We start from the raw sequence: 20151 nt of genomic DNA, 5'->3' as shown, positions 1-20151 counted from the left end.
AAGAACACAACAAGCGAAATGAAAAATACACTAGAAGCAATCAATAGCAGATTAGATGATACAGAAAAATTTATCTTCAAAATGTATCTTCCACAAAATAGTGGAAATCACCCAAATAATATCTATCAACACGTATCAATCATTTTTAATGTAAATAAACTAAATGCTCCAAAAGACAGAGCAGCTGAATGGACAAAAAAAATGAGACCTATCTATAAGCTGCCTACAAGAGACTAGTGTAAGATATAAAGACACAAAAAGATTGAAAGTGAAGTGATGGAAAAAATTCCATACAGATGGAAGCAAAAAACATACAGTTGGGGATAGCAACATGCATACACAACAAAAAAGACTATAAAAGAAAGACCAACTGAAAACAAGGGCATTAAAGAGTAATGAAGAAGTTAATCCAAGAAGAAGATAATACAAAAATATTTATACACCCGATGTAGGAGCACCTAAATACATAAATATTAATAGACATAAAGGGAGAGATGTACAGCAATATAGTAACACTAGGTGACTTTAATACTCACAACAATGAACAACAGATCATCCAGACCAAAAAAATTAATACAGAAATAATGGCCTTAAGACACATTAGCCAAGATAGATTGGATACAAAACTTTCCATACAAAAACTATATAATACACATTATTTTCAAGTGCACATGAAACATTTTCCAGGATAGACGACATGTTAGGTAACAAAACAAGTTTCAATAAATTTAAGAAGACTGAAATAAAATCAAGCATCTTTTCCAACCATGAAACTAAAGAGCAACTCCAAGTAGAAAACTGGAAAAAACAAATGTAGAAACTAAACAACATGTTATTGAGTAACCAATGGACAAGAAAATCAAAGACAAAAGTAAAATACCTTGAAACAAAGGAAAATGTAAACTATCCAAAATCCATGGGAGACAGCAAGAGCAGGTCAATTCTTCATTTATAAAAACAATTTGTGCCCTCCTATCTTTCCTACTTTTCCTTATCAAAACTCCATGTAATGTGAGATTCCTTCTGAGACTTTATTCTAAGGCTCTTCCTGATCACTCCAACTCCAATCCAGGCCTCCTAAACACTGAGTGAGGGAGGAGAAGGAATGGGCAAGCACATCAGGTAAAAATGGCAGTAAGACAGCTAAGAAGGGTACTGCTTGTGGATATAAAGAAAAGACTCTTCAAAAAATTTCACGTTCGAAATTGGTTTCTTGTTAGCTCGGCATTTAAGCCTAATGTGTTAATACCCAGTATAAGATACAAGTCCTAGTCATTCTAATACATGTAGGGTGTGGGCAGGATACATATTACAAAGGGAAATTCCTGTTATATTCCTTCAATTGTATGACTGTATTCTTGGACCTAGACATTTAAGTGACAGGAATCTTTAAAAATCAAGTGGTTGTTTTAGACATGTTTTTGAAAAGTGTTTTTTCCCTTTCAAGTTAAACACTCGTTTTTATTAAAATACTCTTAATGGAGATTGAGAAAATCTAACACATTAATCTCTACAGTAAAGTTTATGATATCAAAGAGTACATAGTTAACACCAACAGAACAATTCTGTCACTAGTTGAGACCTGATGTGTCTTCCATGCGTGTACATTTTCACGAAAATTTATCTTCTAAGATTCTCACTGAAAACTTAAAAATTTGTGTTAGAAATGAGGCCAGGTCTCTCAATAAAGTTTAGAATAGCATCTGTACCCACCATATCAATTTTCCACAAGAAACTGATTCATGTACTTTTAAAAGCTTTTGTACAAAATTTTTCAAAAACAGTATAGAACATGATTATGTATTTGAATATCCAATAAGAACACTTTGAACCAATCTATTGCTTTCCCTCATGTTTCTATAGACTGTATAATTTTCACTACTGAATTTGTTTGTTATTCTTTAGCCATCTTCTTTAGCAGCTGCTTGATGTCATTAAAAATTCAAAGAATAAAAGTTTTTTTAAATCATTTCTTAGCAACAATAGCTTTATTGACTATGCCAAGGCCTTTGACTGTGTGGATCACAATAAACTGTGGAAAATTCTGAAAGAGATGGGAATACCAGACCACCTGACCTGCCTCTTGAGAAACCTGTATGCAGGTCAGGAAGCAACAGTTAGAACTGGACATGGAACAACAGACTGGTTCCAAATAGGAAAAGGAGTACGTCAAGGCTGTATATTGTCACCCTGCTTATTTAACTTATATGCAGAGTACATCATGAGAAATGCTGGGCTAGAGGAAGCACAAGCTGGAATCAAGATTGCTGGGAGAAATACCAATAACCTCAGATATGCAGATGACACCATCTTTATGGCAGAAAGTGAGGAAGAACTAAAGAGCCTCTTGATGAAAGTCAAAGAGGAGAGTGAAAAGTTGGCTTAAAGCTCAACATTCAGAAAATGAAGATCATGGCATCCAGTCCCATCACTTCATGGCAAATAGATATAGAAATAGTGGCTGACTTTATATTTCTGGGCTCCAAAATCACTGCAGATGGTGACTGCAGCCATGAAATTAAAAGACGCTTACTCCTTAGAAGGAAAGTTATGCCCAACCTAGACAGCAGATTAAAAAGCAGGGACATTACTTTGCCAGCAAAGGTCCGTCTAGTCAAGGCTATGGTTTTTCCAGTGGTCATGCATGGATATGAGAGTTGGACTATAAAGAAAGCTAAGCGCCGAAGAATTGATGCTTTTGAACTGTGGTGTTGGAGAAGACTCTTGAGAGTCCCTTGGACTGCAAGGAGATCCAACCAGTCCATCCTAAAGGAGATCAGTCCTGGGTGTTCATTGGAGGGACTGATGTTGAAGCTGAAACTCCAGTACTTTGGCCACCTGATGCGAAGAGCTGACTCATTTGAAAAGACTGTGATGCTCAGAAAGATTGAGGACAGGAGAAGGGGATGACAGAGGATGAGATGGTTGGATGGCATCACTGACTTGATGGACATGAGTTTGGGTGAACTCTGGGAGTTGGTGATGGACAGAGAGGCCTGGAGTACTGTGGTTCATGGGGTTGCAGGGTCGCACACGACAGAGACTGAACTGAACTAAACTAAGCAACATTGGAAAGTCCAAAACCAATCAAAACCAAATACTTAGTATTAATGTATCTTAAATGTATATCACATCTATAGATTTTTAATGACTTCAATTACTGTCAACTCAGTCACATATACCCAACTAGTTTTCCTACTGTGTGTATGTACTCATACACATACATTTGGACATGTAAGCATAAATACACATTATATATAGTTAACAAAACAAATTATATTAATATAATATCATGAGCCTATTCATGCTCCATAGAAATTCCCTCAAAACAACTTGAAGTGACACTTTAAAATTACTAATTAAACTAGTGTCTAGAAACGGAGGCCAAATAGAAATTTTCACATTTACAAAAATGCTGCAAATTTTTGTAGCTTTAAAAAAAATGCAGCTTTAAACCCAAATGTCTGCCTATATTTCTGATTTCTCAGATGAATTTCTTGAAAGTTTTAGAAAAGAATTCAGTATGTACATACACATTTACAGTGCCCCCATGCAAAGCTTTTTATATAATAACTGACCTAAGTGATAACAAATAAACATATACCTATATATATCTATGTGTGTATAAAATTCTTACATTTGAAAATATTACAAACTTCACAGAAGCCATGAACTCTTCCAGGTGCTAGAGATAAGACAAAATCCCTGCTCTCCTGGAACATTCAGGAAAGAGAAAAACCTACCAAAAATACGTCAGTGATATGAAACTAAAGCAGAATAAAGCATTACATGATGAAGAATATTGTTTTATATAAGGTTATCAGTGGAAAGCTCCTTTAAGGAGGTAACATTTGCATAGGTATCTAAATGCAGAGTGGAAACAGTTTTGATATCTTGAAGTGGCCCAAAAGAACCAGTACATTGGAGATTTTTCATATTTATATGCATATTCTTTTCTGTTCATCCATTGAACAAATATGTACTTGGTACTAACAATATGTCAGGCAAGTTGCTAAGACAGATACCATTCCTACCTTCACAGGGCTCATGGTCTAGCAGGAGAGTTGGACATTCTATAACTGATTTCACAAGTAATTATTCCACTCTAATTGTGATGCTGGGCAGAAAAAACAGGGCACTTGGAAAATGTGTAGTAGGCTGGTGTAACCCAGTGGATATGAGGGTAGACAGCAAAGTCTTCCCTAAATGATAATTCACTTACTATCTAAAGGATATATAGCAAGATAGGAAGTAAAGTTCTAGACCAAACTTGTATTTGAGGAAGTAAGGTGAGCATAACTAGAGCACATAGAACAGAATGAATGAGAGCAGACAAAATGGTCAGGAAAACAATACAGAAGACCCATGCACAGAACTGCATCTTGACATCTATAAAAGTCATCCATAATCTCAAATTCAAAAAAAATGAAAATAAAAACCTTTTTGGTCATGTCCATATGACTTTAGATCAGATTAGGATGTGTTTCTTCTGCATATAATTCAATCTCATGTGACCAGACATATAACTAACTAACTTCTGATGAACTCAGAAAATGATTAACACTATTATGTATTTTCTATATGAGTTCCACAAAGGAAAGTTACACCCTTGATAAAATATAACAACTTCACAGGTCAAGTACATATTTCAAGGTCACATTAATGACTGACCCATTTAGGTGGTTTTTCAATCAAATATTTCAATTTTCCACAAATGCCCAGAAAATAATCCTTGAATATAGATGTATTTTTTCCCTTGGGACAGTTTTGTGTTTTTCCTTGGGACAAGCTTTGTATACTTTTAACTTAAGTGCAAGAATTTAAGAACACAAGACAGTATTTACTCTTTCAAACCTTCTCTTTCCTAAGCCTAGATACCACCCCTCCCTGGGTCTCACCTAATATTTGCACCCCATATCACTGAGAAGATAAAAACCGGACAACAAATTCCACATCTTCCCTACATCTATTAATCTACAGCTATACCCAAATATGGCCTTAGCTCCTGTCTCTGTAGCCTTATACTATACCCTATCCCTTCTCAATACAGTATCCGTCAGTCCTGAATATTCACAGGAAGGACTTATGCTGAAGTTGAAACTCCAATACTTTGGCCACCTGATGCAAAGAACTGATTCATCTGAAAAGACCCTGATGCTGCGAAAGACTGAAGGAGGGAGGAGAAGGGGATGACAGATGATGAGATGGTTGGATGGCATCACCGACTCAATGGACACGATTTTTAGTAAACTCTGGGAATTGGTGATGGACACAGAAGCCTGGCATACTGCAGTCCATGGGGTCACAAAGAGTTGGACACAACTGAGTGACTGGCCTGAACTGAAATAATTACATAAGCATATCAATGTTAATGCAATAACTGAATGCAGAATGCCAGAGAACAGCAAGGAGAGATAAGAAGGCCTTCTTAGATGAATAGTGCGAAGAAATAGAGGAAAATAAAAGAATGGGAAAGACTAGAAATCTCTTCAAGAAAATTAGAGATACCAAGGGAACATTTCATGCAAAGATGGGCACAATAAAGAACGGAAACGGTAAGGACCTAACAGAAGCAGAAGAGGTTAAGAAGAAATCGTAAAAATACACATAAGAACTATACAAGGAAGATCTTAATCACCCAAATAACCACATGGTGTGGTCACTCACCTAGAGCCTGACATCCTGGAGTCTGAAGTAAAATGGGACTTAGGAAGCATTATAACAAACCGGCTAGTGGAGGTGATGAAATGTCAGCTGAGCTATTTCAAATCCTAAAAGATGATGCTGTTAAGGTGTTGCTGTTAGTATGTCAGCAAATCTGGAAAACTCAGCAGTGGTCACAGGACTGGAAAAGGTCAGTTTTCATTCCAATCCCAAAGAAGGGCAATGCCAAAGAATGTTCAAACTACTGTACAATTGCGCTCGTTTCACAAGCTAGCAAGGTAATGCTCAAAATCCTTCAAGCCAGGCTTCAACAGTACATGAACCGTGAACTTCCAGATGTTCAAGCTGGATTTAGAAAAGGCAGAAGAACCAGATATCAAATTGCCAACATCCACTGGATCATAGAAAAAGCAAGGGAATTCCAAAAAAACAACTACCTCTATTTCACTGACTATGCTAAAGCCTTCGATTGAGTGGATTACAATAAACTGTGGAAAATTCTTCAAGAGATGGGAATACCAGACCACTTTACCTGTCTCCTGAGAAACCTGAATGCAGCTCAAGAAGCAACAATTAGAACCTTTCATGGAACACATGAATGATTCAAAATTAGGAAAGGAGTATGTCAAGGCTGTATATAGTCATCTTGTTTATTTAACTTATATGCAGAGTACATCATGCAAAATGCCAGGCTGGATGAATCACAAGCTAGAATCAAGATTGCCAGGAGAAATACCAACAACCTCATATAAAGAGATGATATCACTCCAATGGAAGAAAGTGAAGAGGAACTAAGGAGCCTCTTGATGAGGGTCAAAGAGGAGAGTGAAAAAGGTGGCCTGTAACTCAACATTCAGAAAATTAAGATCATGGCATCTGATTCCATCACCTCATGGCAAATAGTCAGGGGAAAAAGTGGAAGCAGTAACATTTTATTTTCTTGGGCTCCATAATCACTGTGGATCGTGATTATAACCTAGAAATAAAATGTTTGCTCCCTGGAAGAAATGGTGACAAACCTAGACAATATATCAAAAAGCAGAGACATTATTTTGCCAATGGTTTGGTTTGGTTTGGTTTTGCCAATGGTTTGCCATAGTCAATGCTATGGTTTTTCCAGTAGTCATATACAAATGCGAGATTTGGATCATAAAGAAGGCTAATCGCTGAAGAACTGATGGTGCTGGATAAGACTCTTGAGAGTCCCTTGGACTGTAAGGAAATCAAACCAGTCAATTCTAAAGGAAATAAACTCTGAATATTCATTGAAAGCACTGATGCGGAAGCTCCAATACTTCGGCCACCTGATGTGAAGACCCCAGTTCACTGGATAAGACTCTGATGCTGGGAAAGATTAGGGCAGGAGGAGAAAGGAGCAACGGAGGATGAGATGGTTGGATGGCAGCACTGATTCAATGGACATGGGTTTAAGCAAACTCCGGGGATAGTGAAGCACCACAGAAGCCTGGCGTGCTGCAGTCCATAGGGTCACAAAGAGTCAGACATAACTGAGTGACAGAACAACAGTAACTACAATCAATATGCTATGTCACCCACCTTAATAAAAAAATTCTTAGTTTATAACCCCCTTTGGTTACCCCCGTTTGTCTCCTCCATATGCATGGAAGTTCCTATAAAGAGAGGCCTCCTATTCTCTAGCCAATCAATTGCACCCAGGCTTCTGTTACTACTGCTGCTGCTGCTGCTGCTACTAAGTCGCTTCAGTCGTGTCCAACTCTGTGCGACCCCACAGAGGGCAGCCTACCAGGCTCCCCCATCCCTGGGATTCTCCAGGCAAGAACACTGGAGTGGGTTGCCATTTCCTTCTCCAATGCATGAAAGTGAAAAGTGAAAGTGAAGTCGCTCAGTCATGTCCAGCTCCTAGCGACCCCATGGACTGCAGCCCACCAGGCTCCTCCGTCCATGGGAGTTTCCAGGCAAGAGTACTGGAGTGGGTCTGTTACTACTGCTCCCCTTCAAACACCATTCATCTCACATTAGTAAGGCTTATGGTCAGTTCTCAATCATTCCTTCTGCCTAAACCATTATGGAGCCCCGAATCATTCTTGAACGCCTTTCTTCACTAGGCTCCGGGGACACTACCCTCGTACTCTGCAGCCACTCCTCTCCTGAAAAATGTCCTTCTCAAGATATCCATTTCCTAATTCCCAGAATCTGAGTATGTCCATCGATATGGTAAAGGGACTTGGAAGATAACATCAGAGGCTTTGAGATGGGGAGATCACCCTGGATGATCTAGGTGGGCCTGATGTGATCACAAGAATTCTTCTCAGGGGCAGGCAGGACACGGAAGGCAGGAACACTGAAAGCGAGTTTGGAGTGGTATGAAGGGCAGGCCAGGAGCCAAGAATGAAGTGGCCTCTAGAAACTGGAAATGGCAAGGAAATGGTCTCCATTGCACTCTCAAGAAACACAGCCCTATCACCTTGATTTTAGATTTCCAATCTCCAGAATTTTAAAGTTCTCTTTTCAATTCTCTGAGAGTGTGGCAATTTGTTTCAACAGGAATAGGAAACTAATACATCTTTCCAAACTCAGAATCTTTAACTGCCCCAGGATTCAGCCTTTGTCCCTCCTATTTTCTCTCTACCAGTTTTTCTAGTTATCTCAGTCAATGCCGCAGCATTAAATGTCTGAAAGATGACAACTGTCAAGTACCTATCCTTTTTTATTTATTGAAGGATAATTGCTTTGCAGAATTTTGTTGTTTTCTGTCAAACCTCAACATGAATCAGCCATAGGTATACATACATCCCCTCCCTTTTGAACCTTCTTCCCATCTCCTTCCCCATCCCACCCCTCTAGGTTGATACAGAGCCCCTGTTTGTTTCCTCAGCCATTCAGCAAGTTTCCATTGGCCATCTCTTTTACACATGGTAACGTAAGTGTCCATGTTACTCTTTCCACACATCTCACCCTCTCCTACCCTCTCCCCATGTCCACAAGCCTATTCTCTGTTTCTTCATTGCTGCCCTATAAATTCTTCAGTACCATTTTTCCAGATTCCATATATATGTGTTAGAATACAATATTTATCTTTCTCTTTCTGACTTACTTCACTCTGCATAATAGGTTCTAGGTTCACCTATCTCATTAGAACTGACTCAAAGGCATTCCTTTTTATGGCTGAGTAATATTCCACTGTGTATATATACCACAACTTCTTTCTCCATTCATCTGTTGATGGACATCTAGATTGCTTCCATGTTCTAGCTACTGTAAATAGTGCTGCAATGAGCAATGGGATACATGTGTCTTTTTCAATTTTGGTTTCCTCACGGCATATGCTTAGGAGTGGGATTACTGGGTCATATGGTGGCTTTATTCCTAGTTTTTTAAGTAATCTCCATACCATCTTCCATACTAGCTGTATCAATTTATATTCCCATCAACAGTGCAAAAGCATTCCCTTTCTCCACACCCTCTCCAGCATTTATTGTTTATAGGCTTTTTGATGATGGCCGTTCTGACCAATGTGAGGTGATATCTCATTGTAGTGCTGATTTGGATTTCTCTAATAATGAGCAATGTTGAGCATCTTTTCATGCATTTGTTAGCCATCTGTATGTCTTCTTTGAAGAAATATCTGTTTAGGTCTTTTTTCCATTTTTTGATTGGGTTGTTTTTTTCTGGCATTGAGTTGTATGAGATGCTTCTATATTTTGGAAATTAATCCTTTGTCAGTTGTTTCATTTACTATTATTTTCTCCCATTCTTAGGGTTATCTTTGCACCTTGCTTATAGTTTCCTTTGCTGTGCAAAGGCTTTTAAGTTTAATCAGGTCCCACTTGTTTACTTTTGTTATTATTTTTGTTACTTGAGGAGGTGTGTCATAGAGGATTTTGCTTTGCTTTATGTCATTGGGTGTTCTGCCTATGTTTTCCTCTAAGAGTTTTACCATTTCTGGGCTTACATGTACGTCTTTAATCCATTTTGAGTTTATCTTTGTATATGGTGTTAGGAAGTGTTCTAATTTCATTCTTTTACATGCTGTCCAGTTTTCCCAGCACCATTTATTGAAGAGGCTGTTTTTGCCCCATTGTATATTCTTGCCTCCTTTGTCAAAAATAAGGTACCCATAAATGCATGGGTTTATTTCTGGGCTTTCGATCTTGTTTCATATTTCTGTTTTTGTGCAGGTATCATACTGTCTTGATGACTGTAACTTAATAATCTGAAGTCAGGAAGGTTGATTCCTCCAGCTCCATTCTTATTTCTCAAGACTGCTTTGGCTATTCAGGGTCTTTTGTGTTTCCATCTGAATTGTGAAATTTTTTGTTCTAGTTCTGTGAAAAATGTCATTCATTGGTAATTTGATAGGGATCACATTGAATCTATAGTTTGGTAGTATACCCATTTTCATAATATTGATTCTTCCTACCCAGGAACATGGAATCTCTCTCCATCTGTTTATGTCATCTTTGATTTCTTTCATTAGTGTCTTATAATTTTCTGTGTACAGTTCTTTTGTCTCCTTAGGTAAGTTTATTCCTACATATTTCTTTTAGTTGCAATGGTGAAAGGGATTGATTCCTTAATTTCTCTTTCTGATTTTTCATTGTTAGTATATAGAAATCCAAATGACTTCTGTGCATTCATTTTGTATCCTGCTACTTTGCTATACTCACTGATTAGCTCTAGTAATTTTCTGATACTATCTTTAGGGTTTTCTATGTACTGTATCATGTCATCTGCGAATAGTAAGAGCTTTACTTCTTCTTTTCCAATCTGGATTCCTTTTATTTCTTTTTCTTTTCTGACTGTTGTAGCTAAGACTTCCAGAACTATCTTGAATAAAGTGGTGAAAGCTGAAACCCTTGTCTTGTTCCTGATCTTAGGGGGAATGCTTTCAGTTTTTCACCACTGAGAATAATGTTTGCTGTAGGTTTATCATATATGGCCTTTACCATGTTCAAGTAGATTCCTTCTAGGCCCATTTAATCATAAATGGGTGCTGAATTTTTGTCAAAGGCTTTTTCTGCATCTACTGAGATCATATGGTTTTTATCTTTCAATTTGTTAATATGGTACATCACATTGATTGATTTGCCTATATTGAAGAATCCTTGCATCCCTGGAATAAACCCAACTTGATCATGGTGTAGGAGCTTTTTGATGTGTTGCTGAATTCTCTTTGTTAAATTTTGTTGAGGATTTTTGCATCTATGTTTATCAGTGATATTGGCCTGTAGTATTCTTTTTTCGTGTTGTCTTTGTCTGGTTTTGGTATCAGGGTGATGTTGGCCTCGTAGAGTGAGTTTGAAAGTGTTCCTTCCTCTGCAACTTCTTGAAAGAGTTTTAGAAGGATAGGCATTAGCTCTTCTCTATCTTTTTATTAGTTTTTCACTGGAGTCTAGTTGCTTTACAATGTGTTGGTTTTTACTGTGCAGCAAAGTGAGTCAGCTATATGCATATATCGCCTCTTTTTTGGATTTATTTCCCACTGAGGTCACCACAGAGCACTGAGTAGGGTTCCCTAAACTCTACAGGAAGTCAAGTGCCTATCTTTATCTGGACCTTTCCACAGAATTACAGTTTCATATGTTCAACTATCGGAGAAAGCAATGACACCCCACTCCAGCATTCTTGCCTGGAAAATCCCATGGATGGAGAAGCCTGGTGGGCTGCCATCTATGGGGTCGCACAGAGTCGGACACGACTGAAGCGACTTAGCAGCAGCAGCAGCATATTCAACTATCTCCTTCACATTTTTTACAAAGTCTACAGGAAATCTCAAACTTAGTACAACAGAAGCAAACTTTTGATCTAATCATACAAAAACTCTCATTTCCTACCTCAATAAAGGACTACTGTGTTCTAGTTATTCAGAGCAAATCCTCAGACCCATTGGTCTTCCCATTCTGATACCTGATCCCTGACTAAATGGCCTATCCTCATTTTACCTCTAATTCTCTTCTGAACACAAACAATTCACACCAAATACTATATTACACAAATTGCCCTAATTGTCATCATCTTTGCCTTGATCATCACAATAGCTTACTTCTTCCCTTAGCTTCTGTAAGATACCATCCCCACAAGGGACAGGGCGGCCCCATAGAAGTGGGACTTCACACAGCACCATCTGAAGTTCCCCTTTCATTCAAGGTAAAACCTAAAGCCGGTATCATTGCCTTTAAGACCCACACAGGGCCTCCCTAACCACATCTCCTACTTCCCTCCATGATGTCATTCTTCTCTAGCCTCACTCCACCTTTTTAGATTCTGCATCCTGTACCTAAAATAATGCTCTCAGTTACCGGCATGACGTATCTCCCCACTTACTTCCCAATGCTGGCTTAAATTTTACCTTTTCACACAGTACCTCTGACCAATCTATAGAAAATTACTTCCCACCCCTGGAACTCTGTCCTGTTTTACTCTTCTCTATTTGTTAAAACCAAAACATATATATACACAAATAGTATAGATAAAAGAGAAATATTTTATACAAACTTCCTTATGAATGACTTTATGATCAAAAATGATTTTCATAAGAACTTGCATCCAAACCTCCAAAACGCTGTGAGCATTCCTCATCTGAACCATAGAAGAGTTGGTTTTGTGTGATTTCATTCTCAATTCTCCTAAGAATGCAACAGAAGAGACTTTACCACATATAATGAATACCTTAGGGTTGTATGTGGTAAATTTTGGTTCCCAAAATTCAGGGTTAATCAGGATCACATGACAGGCTTGTTTGTTACAACACAAATAGGTGCTTCCATTCCCAGAGTTTCTAACTAAGTAGGTCTGAGGTGAAGGCCCAGAATTTGCATTTTAACAAGAACTAAAACATGCTTAAGGTTGCTGGTCTGGTAACCGTAATTTGAGAATCAGTACCTCAGTGCTTTAGGGCTTAATTCTCTACCAAAAATTGTTGAAACATACTACTCTAATGTGAGGATCACAGGATTGTATTAAATTTTCTAAAATAGAGCTAACATTTATTCTTCTTAAAGTTAATGCTCACATAAAGATGAATAAATTCTTTCATTAATCTTAAAAAATATTAGAAATATTAAGCAGATGTCTAGCTCAGCAAGATGTAGGCTTATAGATGACCAAATGAAGGTAAATTTCTGTGTAGCAAATTTTAAGAAAACAAACCATGGTCAACTATTCATACCATGAAAACTGGTTCTCATTTACTGAGAATTCAATATTTAAAACAGTAATTGATAATCAGGATTGATTCATTATGTCATTAACTACTTTTTATCCAAAATGTGGGTTTTCCTGGTGGCTCAGTGGTAAAGAACCTCCTGCCAAGATAGGAGACATGAGTTTAAACCCTGAGTTGAGAAGATCTCCTGGAGAAGGAAACGGCAACCCACTCCAGTATTCTTGCCTAGAAAATCCCATGGACAGGGGAGCCTGGGACTATAGTCCATGGGGTTCCAGAAGAGTTGGACATGACTTAACAACTAAACAACAACAACTATCCAAATTGTGGTATTCTTTTATTATAAAATGTCAATATTTATGTTACTATTATCTCATATCTCTCTAAAGTCCATCCATCTCTATTTATTGTTTAACATCAGCCAAGCACTGCTTTAGTTGCTGCAATGATCCTTTTTCATTGGAAAGTTTCTATCAAGCATAATACCTGATATTTAATAACTGTTTAATGAATAAACACACAAATGAATAGCAGTAAAATTTACAGGTACAAAAATGTTTCCAAAACATGAAAACAAAGATAATTCAGTATAACCTAAACATAAATGATTTGATATTTTGAAATAACTTACCTTTAAATTTTTAACACAACGTCTCTACAGCTGTGCAGATTGTTTACTACAGTAGCGCTAACACTGCTTGACTTTCAAAGACCCACTCACCAGGCAGGCCCTCGGCCAGCATCAGGGAGTTTGTTTCTTGGCGTGTTTCCAGGGAACAGTCAGCTGATAAGAGTGGCTCACTGTGCCTAGACATCCATGTAAACAATATGGTTTACGCTGAACACCTGCTTTCCTCCTGGGAATCTGAAATTTATGTGCAAGGCAGAAGTATCTACATGACCAACCCAATGCCTTAAGACACCAAGTTTCTAATGGGCTTCCCTGGAAAGAAGCATCACACCCGTGCTGCTGCCGTGTCATTGCGGGAAGGAAGGTGTGCTTTGTGTCAGCCTGGAGGGGACAGATCACAAGGAAGATTTCACACGGACTCCTCCAGACTCTGTCTGGGTCTTTTTCTCATATGAACCAACTTCACCCTAATTAATTTGAGCCTTGAGTTCACTCTAGAGCACCATGAGTTCTTCTAGCTAATCTCCACATATGGGAGTGATTCTTTAAGATGCCCAATATGGCAGATTTTTAAACAGCCAAGATTCTTACCTGCTGATATGCTTCATAGATCACATCAAATAGAAAGGCCTGTGGCATTTCACTTGCCCTGTATCTGGCACGTTCCAGTGAGTGGTCTAAGCAGCTGTCTGCAGACGGGCTGATGACAGTAGATACAAGAGGTCGGATTGCTCCCGAGGCCTAAAGAACAGAGATGCAAATGACACATTTACATCACCTAAAAAATATCTAAAAGTTAAATTCTGATCTGTCTTGAAATGGATATTATACCTTCAACAAGCTACCTCAAGAAAATATTCAAACAAGTCTTTATTTTGGCTCATAAATAAAATCATTTACAATCAAAAACCAGTCTCAATACTTCCCTGGTGATGCAGTGCATAAAAATCTACCAGTTCAGGAGACATGAGTTCGATCCCTGATCCAGGAAGATTCCACAAGTTGCGGAGCATCAAAGCCCGTGCGCTACTGTTAAGTCCACGCTCTAGAGCCCTGGAGCCATAACTCGTGAGCCAGGAAGCTACAGCTACTGAAGCCCGTGTGCCCTAGAACCCATGCTCCACAACAAGAGAAGCCACCACAGTGAGAAGCCCAGGCACCGCAACTCAAGAACAGCCCCTGCTCACCGCATCTAGAGAAAGCCCACGCGCAGCATAAAGACCCAGTGCAGCCAAAAAACCCCCACCAATCTCAAACCACTACAGTTCTATATAGTAAGAGATATACATAATTTTTCATTATGGGTTCAAAATCCTTTTCATCACAGGCTATTAAAGTCAAATACTAAGAAAGGATGCTCAGATAAAATTGGACACTCTCTGAAGATGGGAGACAGAAAGAGACTGTTGTCCAGGAATGAAATGGGTTACACACGAATATTTACTTGTTAATGTGCCTTCAAGTATTTAATTTACATATTAGATCATTAAGGAAAAACACACATTCCCTAAGATCTCCAAAATGAGCTCTGCCACCACCCAAATGACAATGAATTTCTGCCTTGCTCTAATTCCTGTGAAACATAGCTCCCTTCAAACACAGCATCCATGTGAAGCTCCCCAAGGCAAAATGTCCACTGATTTCAACTGCTCTGATGAAAGCTCTGTCTCATTAATAGATGCATCTAAATTTTAAAAATACACCTTATCTGACAGTTCTTCCCTTTACCTTTAATAAAGTTACACTGTAATATAGTCTTGAAGGTCAATACCATACAGCTACTTTGGTGAAGTAGCCTTAAAATGAAGTTCCCAGTTAGGATAATTAACCTAACTGTCTTTGATTAACTGTAAAATATCTTATCTTTCATATAAATACAGCATATAACATTAACACCTAAGAAGAATTTGGTCTCCAGGAGACCACATCTGAGAAAGACAGACTGTCCACAGACTAGTTTACAAAAGCCAAGGGATTGGCTGAAAATCAAACTAATGTGTGAGCTAAGCAGACAGTGTACAGACTGTGTCACCATTTCCAATGACTCAAGCAGAGATTTGGAGCCTAGGCATAAAAGCAAAAGTGAGGAGAGAGCCAAGGCTGATAGGGAGGGATTATGTCCAAGCGGATGAAAGACAGGTAAAGAGCAAACCCATTTTATAGCTCTATTTTAGTTTTTTAAGGATCCTTCATGCAGTTCTCCATAGTAGCTATACCAGTTTACACTACCACCAGCAGTGTAGGAGGGCTACCGTCTCTCCACACCCTCTCCAGCATTTACAATATGTAGACATTTTGATGATGGCCATCCTGACCAGTGAGAGGTGATACCTCATTGCAGTTTTGATTTGCATTTCTTTAATAATTAGTGATGTTGAGCACCTTGAAAAGATGAGCTTTTTAGCATCTGTATATCTTCTCTGGAGAAATCTTTTTCTTTTAATATTGAGCTATTTGCGTGAGCTATTTGTGTATTCTAGAGATTAATCCCTTGTCAGTTGCTTCATTTGCAAGTATTTTCTCCTATTCTGAGGGTTGTCTTTGCATTTTGTTTATGATTTCCTTTGTTGCACAAAAAGCTTTTAAATTTTATTAGGTCCCATTTGTTTATTTTTGGTTTTACTTTTATTACTCTAGGAGGTGGAACCAAAAAGATCTTGCTGTGATTTATGTCAGAGTGTTCTGCCTATGTTTTTCTCTAAGAATTATATAGTATCCAGCCTTTAATTCATTTTGAGTTTATTTCTGTGTATGGTGTTAGGGAGTGTTCTAATTTCATACTTTTACATGTGGCTGTCCAGTTTTCCCAGCACCACTCATCAAAGACACTGTATTTTCTCCAGCATATATTCTTGCCTCCTTTGACAGAGATTAGCTGATCCAGCAATCCCACTTCTGAGCATATATCCAGAGAAAACAATAATTCAAAAAGGTCCATGCACTCCAATGTCCACTGAAGCACTATTCACAATAGCCAGGACACAGAAGCAACCAAAATGTCCACCAACAGAGGAACTTGTAAAGAAGATGCGGAACATATACTCAGCCATTAAAAAAAGAAAGAAAGAACGCCATGTGCAGCAATATGGATGGATCCAGAGAGTGTCATACTGAGTGAAGTCAGACAGAGAAAAACAGATATTACATGATGTCGCTTATATGTGGAATCTAAAAAAAGGGTACAAATGAATTTATCTACAAAACAGAAGGAGTTACAGATGTAGAAAATAAATTTATGGTTACAAGGGAGTAAGGCAGAAGGGGAGGGATAAATTGGGAAGTTGGGATTAACATATACACACTCTATGAAATAGATAACTAATAAGGACCTACTATATAGCACGGGCTGCACAGAGAACTCTATTCAATACTGTAATGACTTCTATGGGAAAAGAATCTAAAACAGAGTGAAGATACATATATATATATATATATATATATATATACACACACACACACACACATGTCTGATTCACTTTGATGTACACCTGAAACTAATATAACATTATAAATCAACTATACTCCAACAAAATTAAAAAAAAAAAAAGAGCAAACCCAACTTGTCAAGATAGCACCTATTAGCAGAGGTTCTGGAAGACAAGACAGGAAAGGAATGCACACATGTACATAGTGCTCTTTAAGGAAAAAAACATAGTTCTATTTCAACTGCTTACAGTTCACTCTATTCCAGACTATGACATAACATTAAAAGAACATGAGATACACAAAATGTCACTGAGAGCTGTGCAGAGTCTCTTCCCAGCAAAACAACTATAACTAAAGAAAAGCATTTTTCAAAAACAACCATTTAAAGTCTTTGAAAATTGTCCTAAGGGCATTCAACAAATTAACATTTAAGAATCTCTCTTAAATCTTGGAAAGAATAAAGCCTGTGGTACTAGAACCATCATCCGTTTTTTCCTTCATTCCACAACACCTACCTCAGTGTGACTAAAGTTCCACTCAGAGTAGGTGTGACCAAGAAGATAGGCCTCCCTGGACCCCTAGCTCCCAGTGGGACGGGCAGAGAGCAGCATTGCCCAGCCCACTCAACTCCAGACACAAAGGCTCAGTTACAGACAAGTGTGGCCGAGAGGTGGTAAGGGAGTCCTTCTCCCACAGAGTCTCCAACAGCCTCCATCCACAGAGTGAAGACCTACCCCTTGCATGGTAGGCAGAGAACACTGGGGCCCTCATCACCCGTGGCCCAATTCACACAGAGGGCAGAGGTTCTGTGCTGGAAGAGGCAAAAATGAGAGGAGTCTATTGCCTCCAGGCAGCACCTTACTCATGAAGAAGTGGTGTCGCTCAAACAGCATGCCTACCGATAGCCCCAAATCACAGGCATGGTGACTTTTCACAGGGAGAAAGACAAGCTCTAATAACAGACGACTATGAAGCTCACCCCAAGAGAATTCACTTAATTGGAAGTGAGTGTGAGAAAGTTTAAGGATTAGTACATTCTCAAACAGAGATCAGCATGGTAAGCAATTAAGAGGAAGGTGATCGCTTCATGAGAGCAAAAAGCTGAACCATAGGCCAGCTAGTTTATCAGAGACAACCAGAACAAGAGACAGCTAACAAGAATCTCCCACCAATCCCTAGAGTAAGAGCAAACCTCAAATACTGGCTTCACAAACTACCCCTGCCAAGGGGCCAGAATTTAATTGGATGAAAACATAGGGTGCTCTATGTACTGGGCATTGGTTCAAAGCAAAACAGTTAGCAGGCAATGAATGGAACTTGTCAGTTGGGTGTCAGAGGCAGGCAGTATAACAAAGAGATCAGACTGCTAAAACCACTATCATTCTCTGATGACTAAACACACATCTAGAACTCCACCCTCTAAAGTGACTTCAGAGGTTTTGCCCCGTACAGGAATAAGACTGTGACTTTTCTGGTTTATTTTAGTAGCCAAGAAAATAAGCTGTACAGAGATAGACAAAATACACTTTCTAAAATATACATTTTTCAACAACAAAAAAATGGAAAGACATGCATCCAAATAGGAAGGTGAATCTATACAAAGAAAAAAAAAAATCAAGGAACAGAAACTGCCTGTTAGAGGACCAGATATCACACTTAAGCAAGTAAGACATCAAATCAGGTATTACAAACATGTTCAAAGAACAAAAGGATACCATGTGTAAACAAAGTATAATGACCACTAAAATCCCATGGATGGAGGAGCCCGGTGGGCTGCAGTCCATGGGGTCGCTAAGTCAGACATGATTGAGTGACTTCACTTTCACTTTTCACTTTCATGCATTGGAGAAGGAAATGGCAACCCACTCCAGTGCTCTTGCCTAGAGAATCCCAGGGTGGGGGAGCCTGGTGGGCTGCCGTCTATGGGGTCGCACAGAGTCGGACACGACTGAAGTGACTTAGCTTAGCTTAGCTTAGTATCATCAATATCAAGAATAGATATCTTAAAAACTAAGTAAAAATTTTAGAATTAAATGTAACTATAATGAAAAATTCACTACAGAGGTTCAATAATAGATTTGAACTGGAAAATAACCGAATTTAAAGTTAGATCAATAGATTCTACAAAGAAAAATGAACAGATTCACTGAGATATACAGGACATCATTACAGGCATTTCTGTAATAGGAGTACCAAAAGGAGAATAAAGGCAAGAAAGGAGCAGAAAAAATAAAGAAATTATGATTGAAAATTTCCCAAGGAAAACAATCTCCACACTCAAGGAGCTCAATATATTCAAAGCAGAATACACACAAAGATATTTATATCCAGACACATCATAGTAAAAAATGAAAAAGCTAAAATTACAAGAGAAAATGTTGAAAGCAACCACAGAAAAATCTTTTATCATTAACAAGAGAACACCAATAAGATTAACAACAGATTCTAATCAGAAACAATGGAAGCCAGAAGGCAGGTATAAAAACCTGTTAAACGTTAAGTCCAGCAAAATGAGCATTTACAAAAATCAGATCAAAATAACTTCTCAGAGCAAATGAGCAGATTTCATGTCTAGCCGATTCACCCTACGAACTTCAAGCTGAAAGAAAGCCAAGTGTAGACAGTAATTCAAATCCACATGAAAAAAAAGACCACCATTTTTTTAAAAAAAAGGAAAAAAAAGAGTATAAATGCCTATTTCTCCTGTCTTATGAGGTTTAAAAAGAAACCGTATAAAATATATAAGTAACTGATCAACCTATAACATTGAAACATGTATTTGACAAAAACAGCATAAAAGATTAGCAAAAGTGTATTATAAGAAGAAAATAATGGTACCTTGAATCCACAGTAACAAGTGAAAACTGAAAATAGAAAATAAGAAGGTTAATATGACATTGGGCTTCCCAGGTGATGCCACTCCTTATAAATATAGCTCACCTTTCTTCTCAGCTTCTGTAACTGTTATAAAATAAAATGAGGTGATAACAACAGTGGATTATTAGGTTTCTAACATACATGCATCTAACACTAAACAGCACACAAGGGCGGAAGAGGGAATAGAGCTATTTCAGGGTAACCTTCCTGTATCTTCCTAGATTTTAGTTAGCATATATCTGGATTATGTTAAGACATATACTATAAGCCATGGAACAGTCACTAAGAAAATAAAAGTTGAAATGAAAAAATAAGCAAATTAATGTTCCAATAGAAAATATTCTTTTAATATGAAAGAAAGCAGTAATGAGGAAAGACAAAGAAACAGAAAATAAACTGGCCAATG

The 20151-nt window shown here is 38.1% G+C and overlaps 1 protein-coding gene across 1 annotated transcript in view; it reads right to left on the bottom strand.

Moving 5' to 3' along the window:
- Positions 1–20151, bottom strand: part of ISPD (isoprenoid synthase domain containing) — a 368609-nt gene that overhangs the window by 312551 nt on the left and 35907 nt on the right. Inside the window, exon 3 of the mRNA XM_018047357.1 lies at positions 14034–14183. Coding sequence (XP_017902846.1) covers positions 14034–14183 — 150 coding nt within the window. The remainder of the gene's footprint in view (positions 1–14033; positions 14184–20151) is intronic.

The sequence above is a fragment of the Capra hircus genome, chromosome 4 (genome assembly GCF_001704415.2).
Source record: "Capra hircus breed San Clemente chromosome 4, ASM170441v1, whole genome shotgun sequence".
NCBI lineage: Eukaryota > Metazoa > Chordata > Mammalia > Artiodactyla > Bovidae > Capra > Capra hircus.
This window is presented reverse-complemented; position numbering and strand designations above follow the sequence as displayed.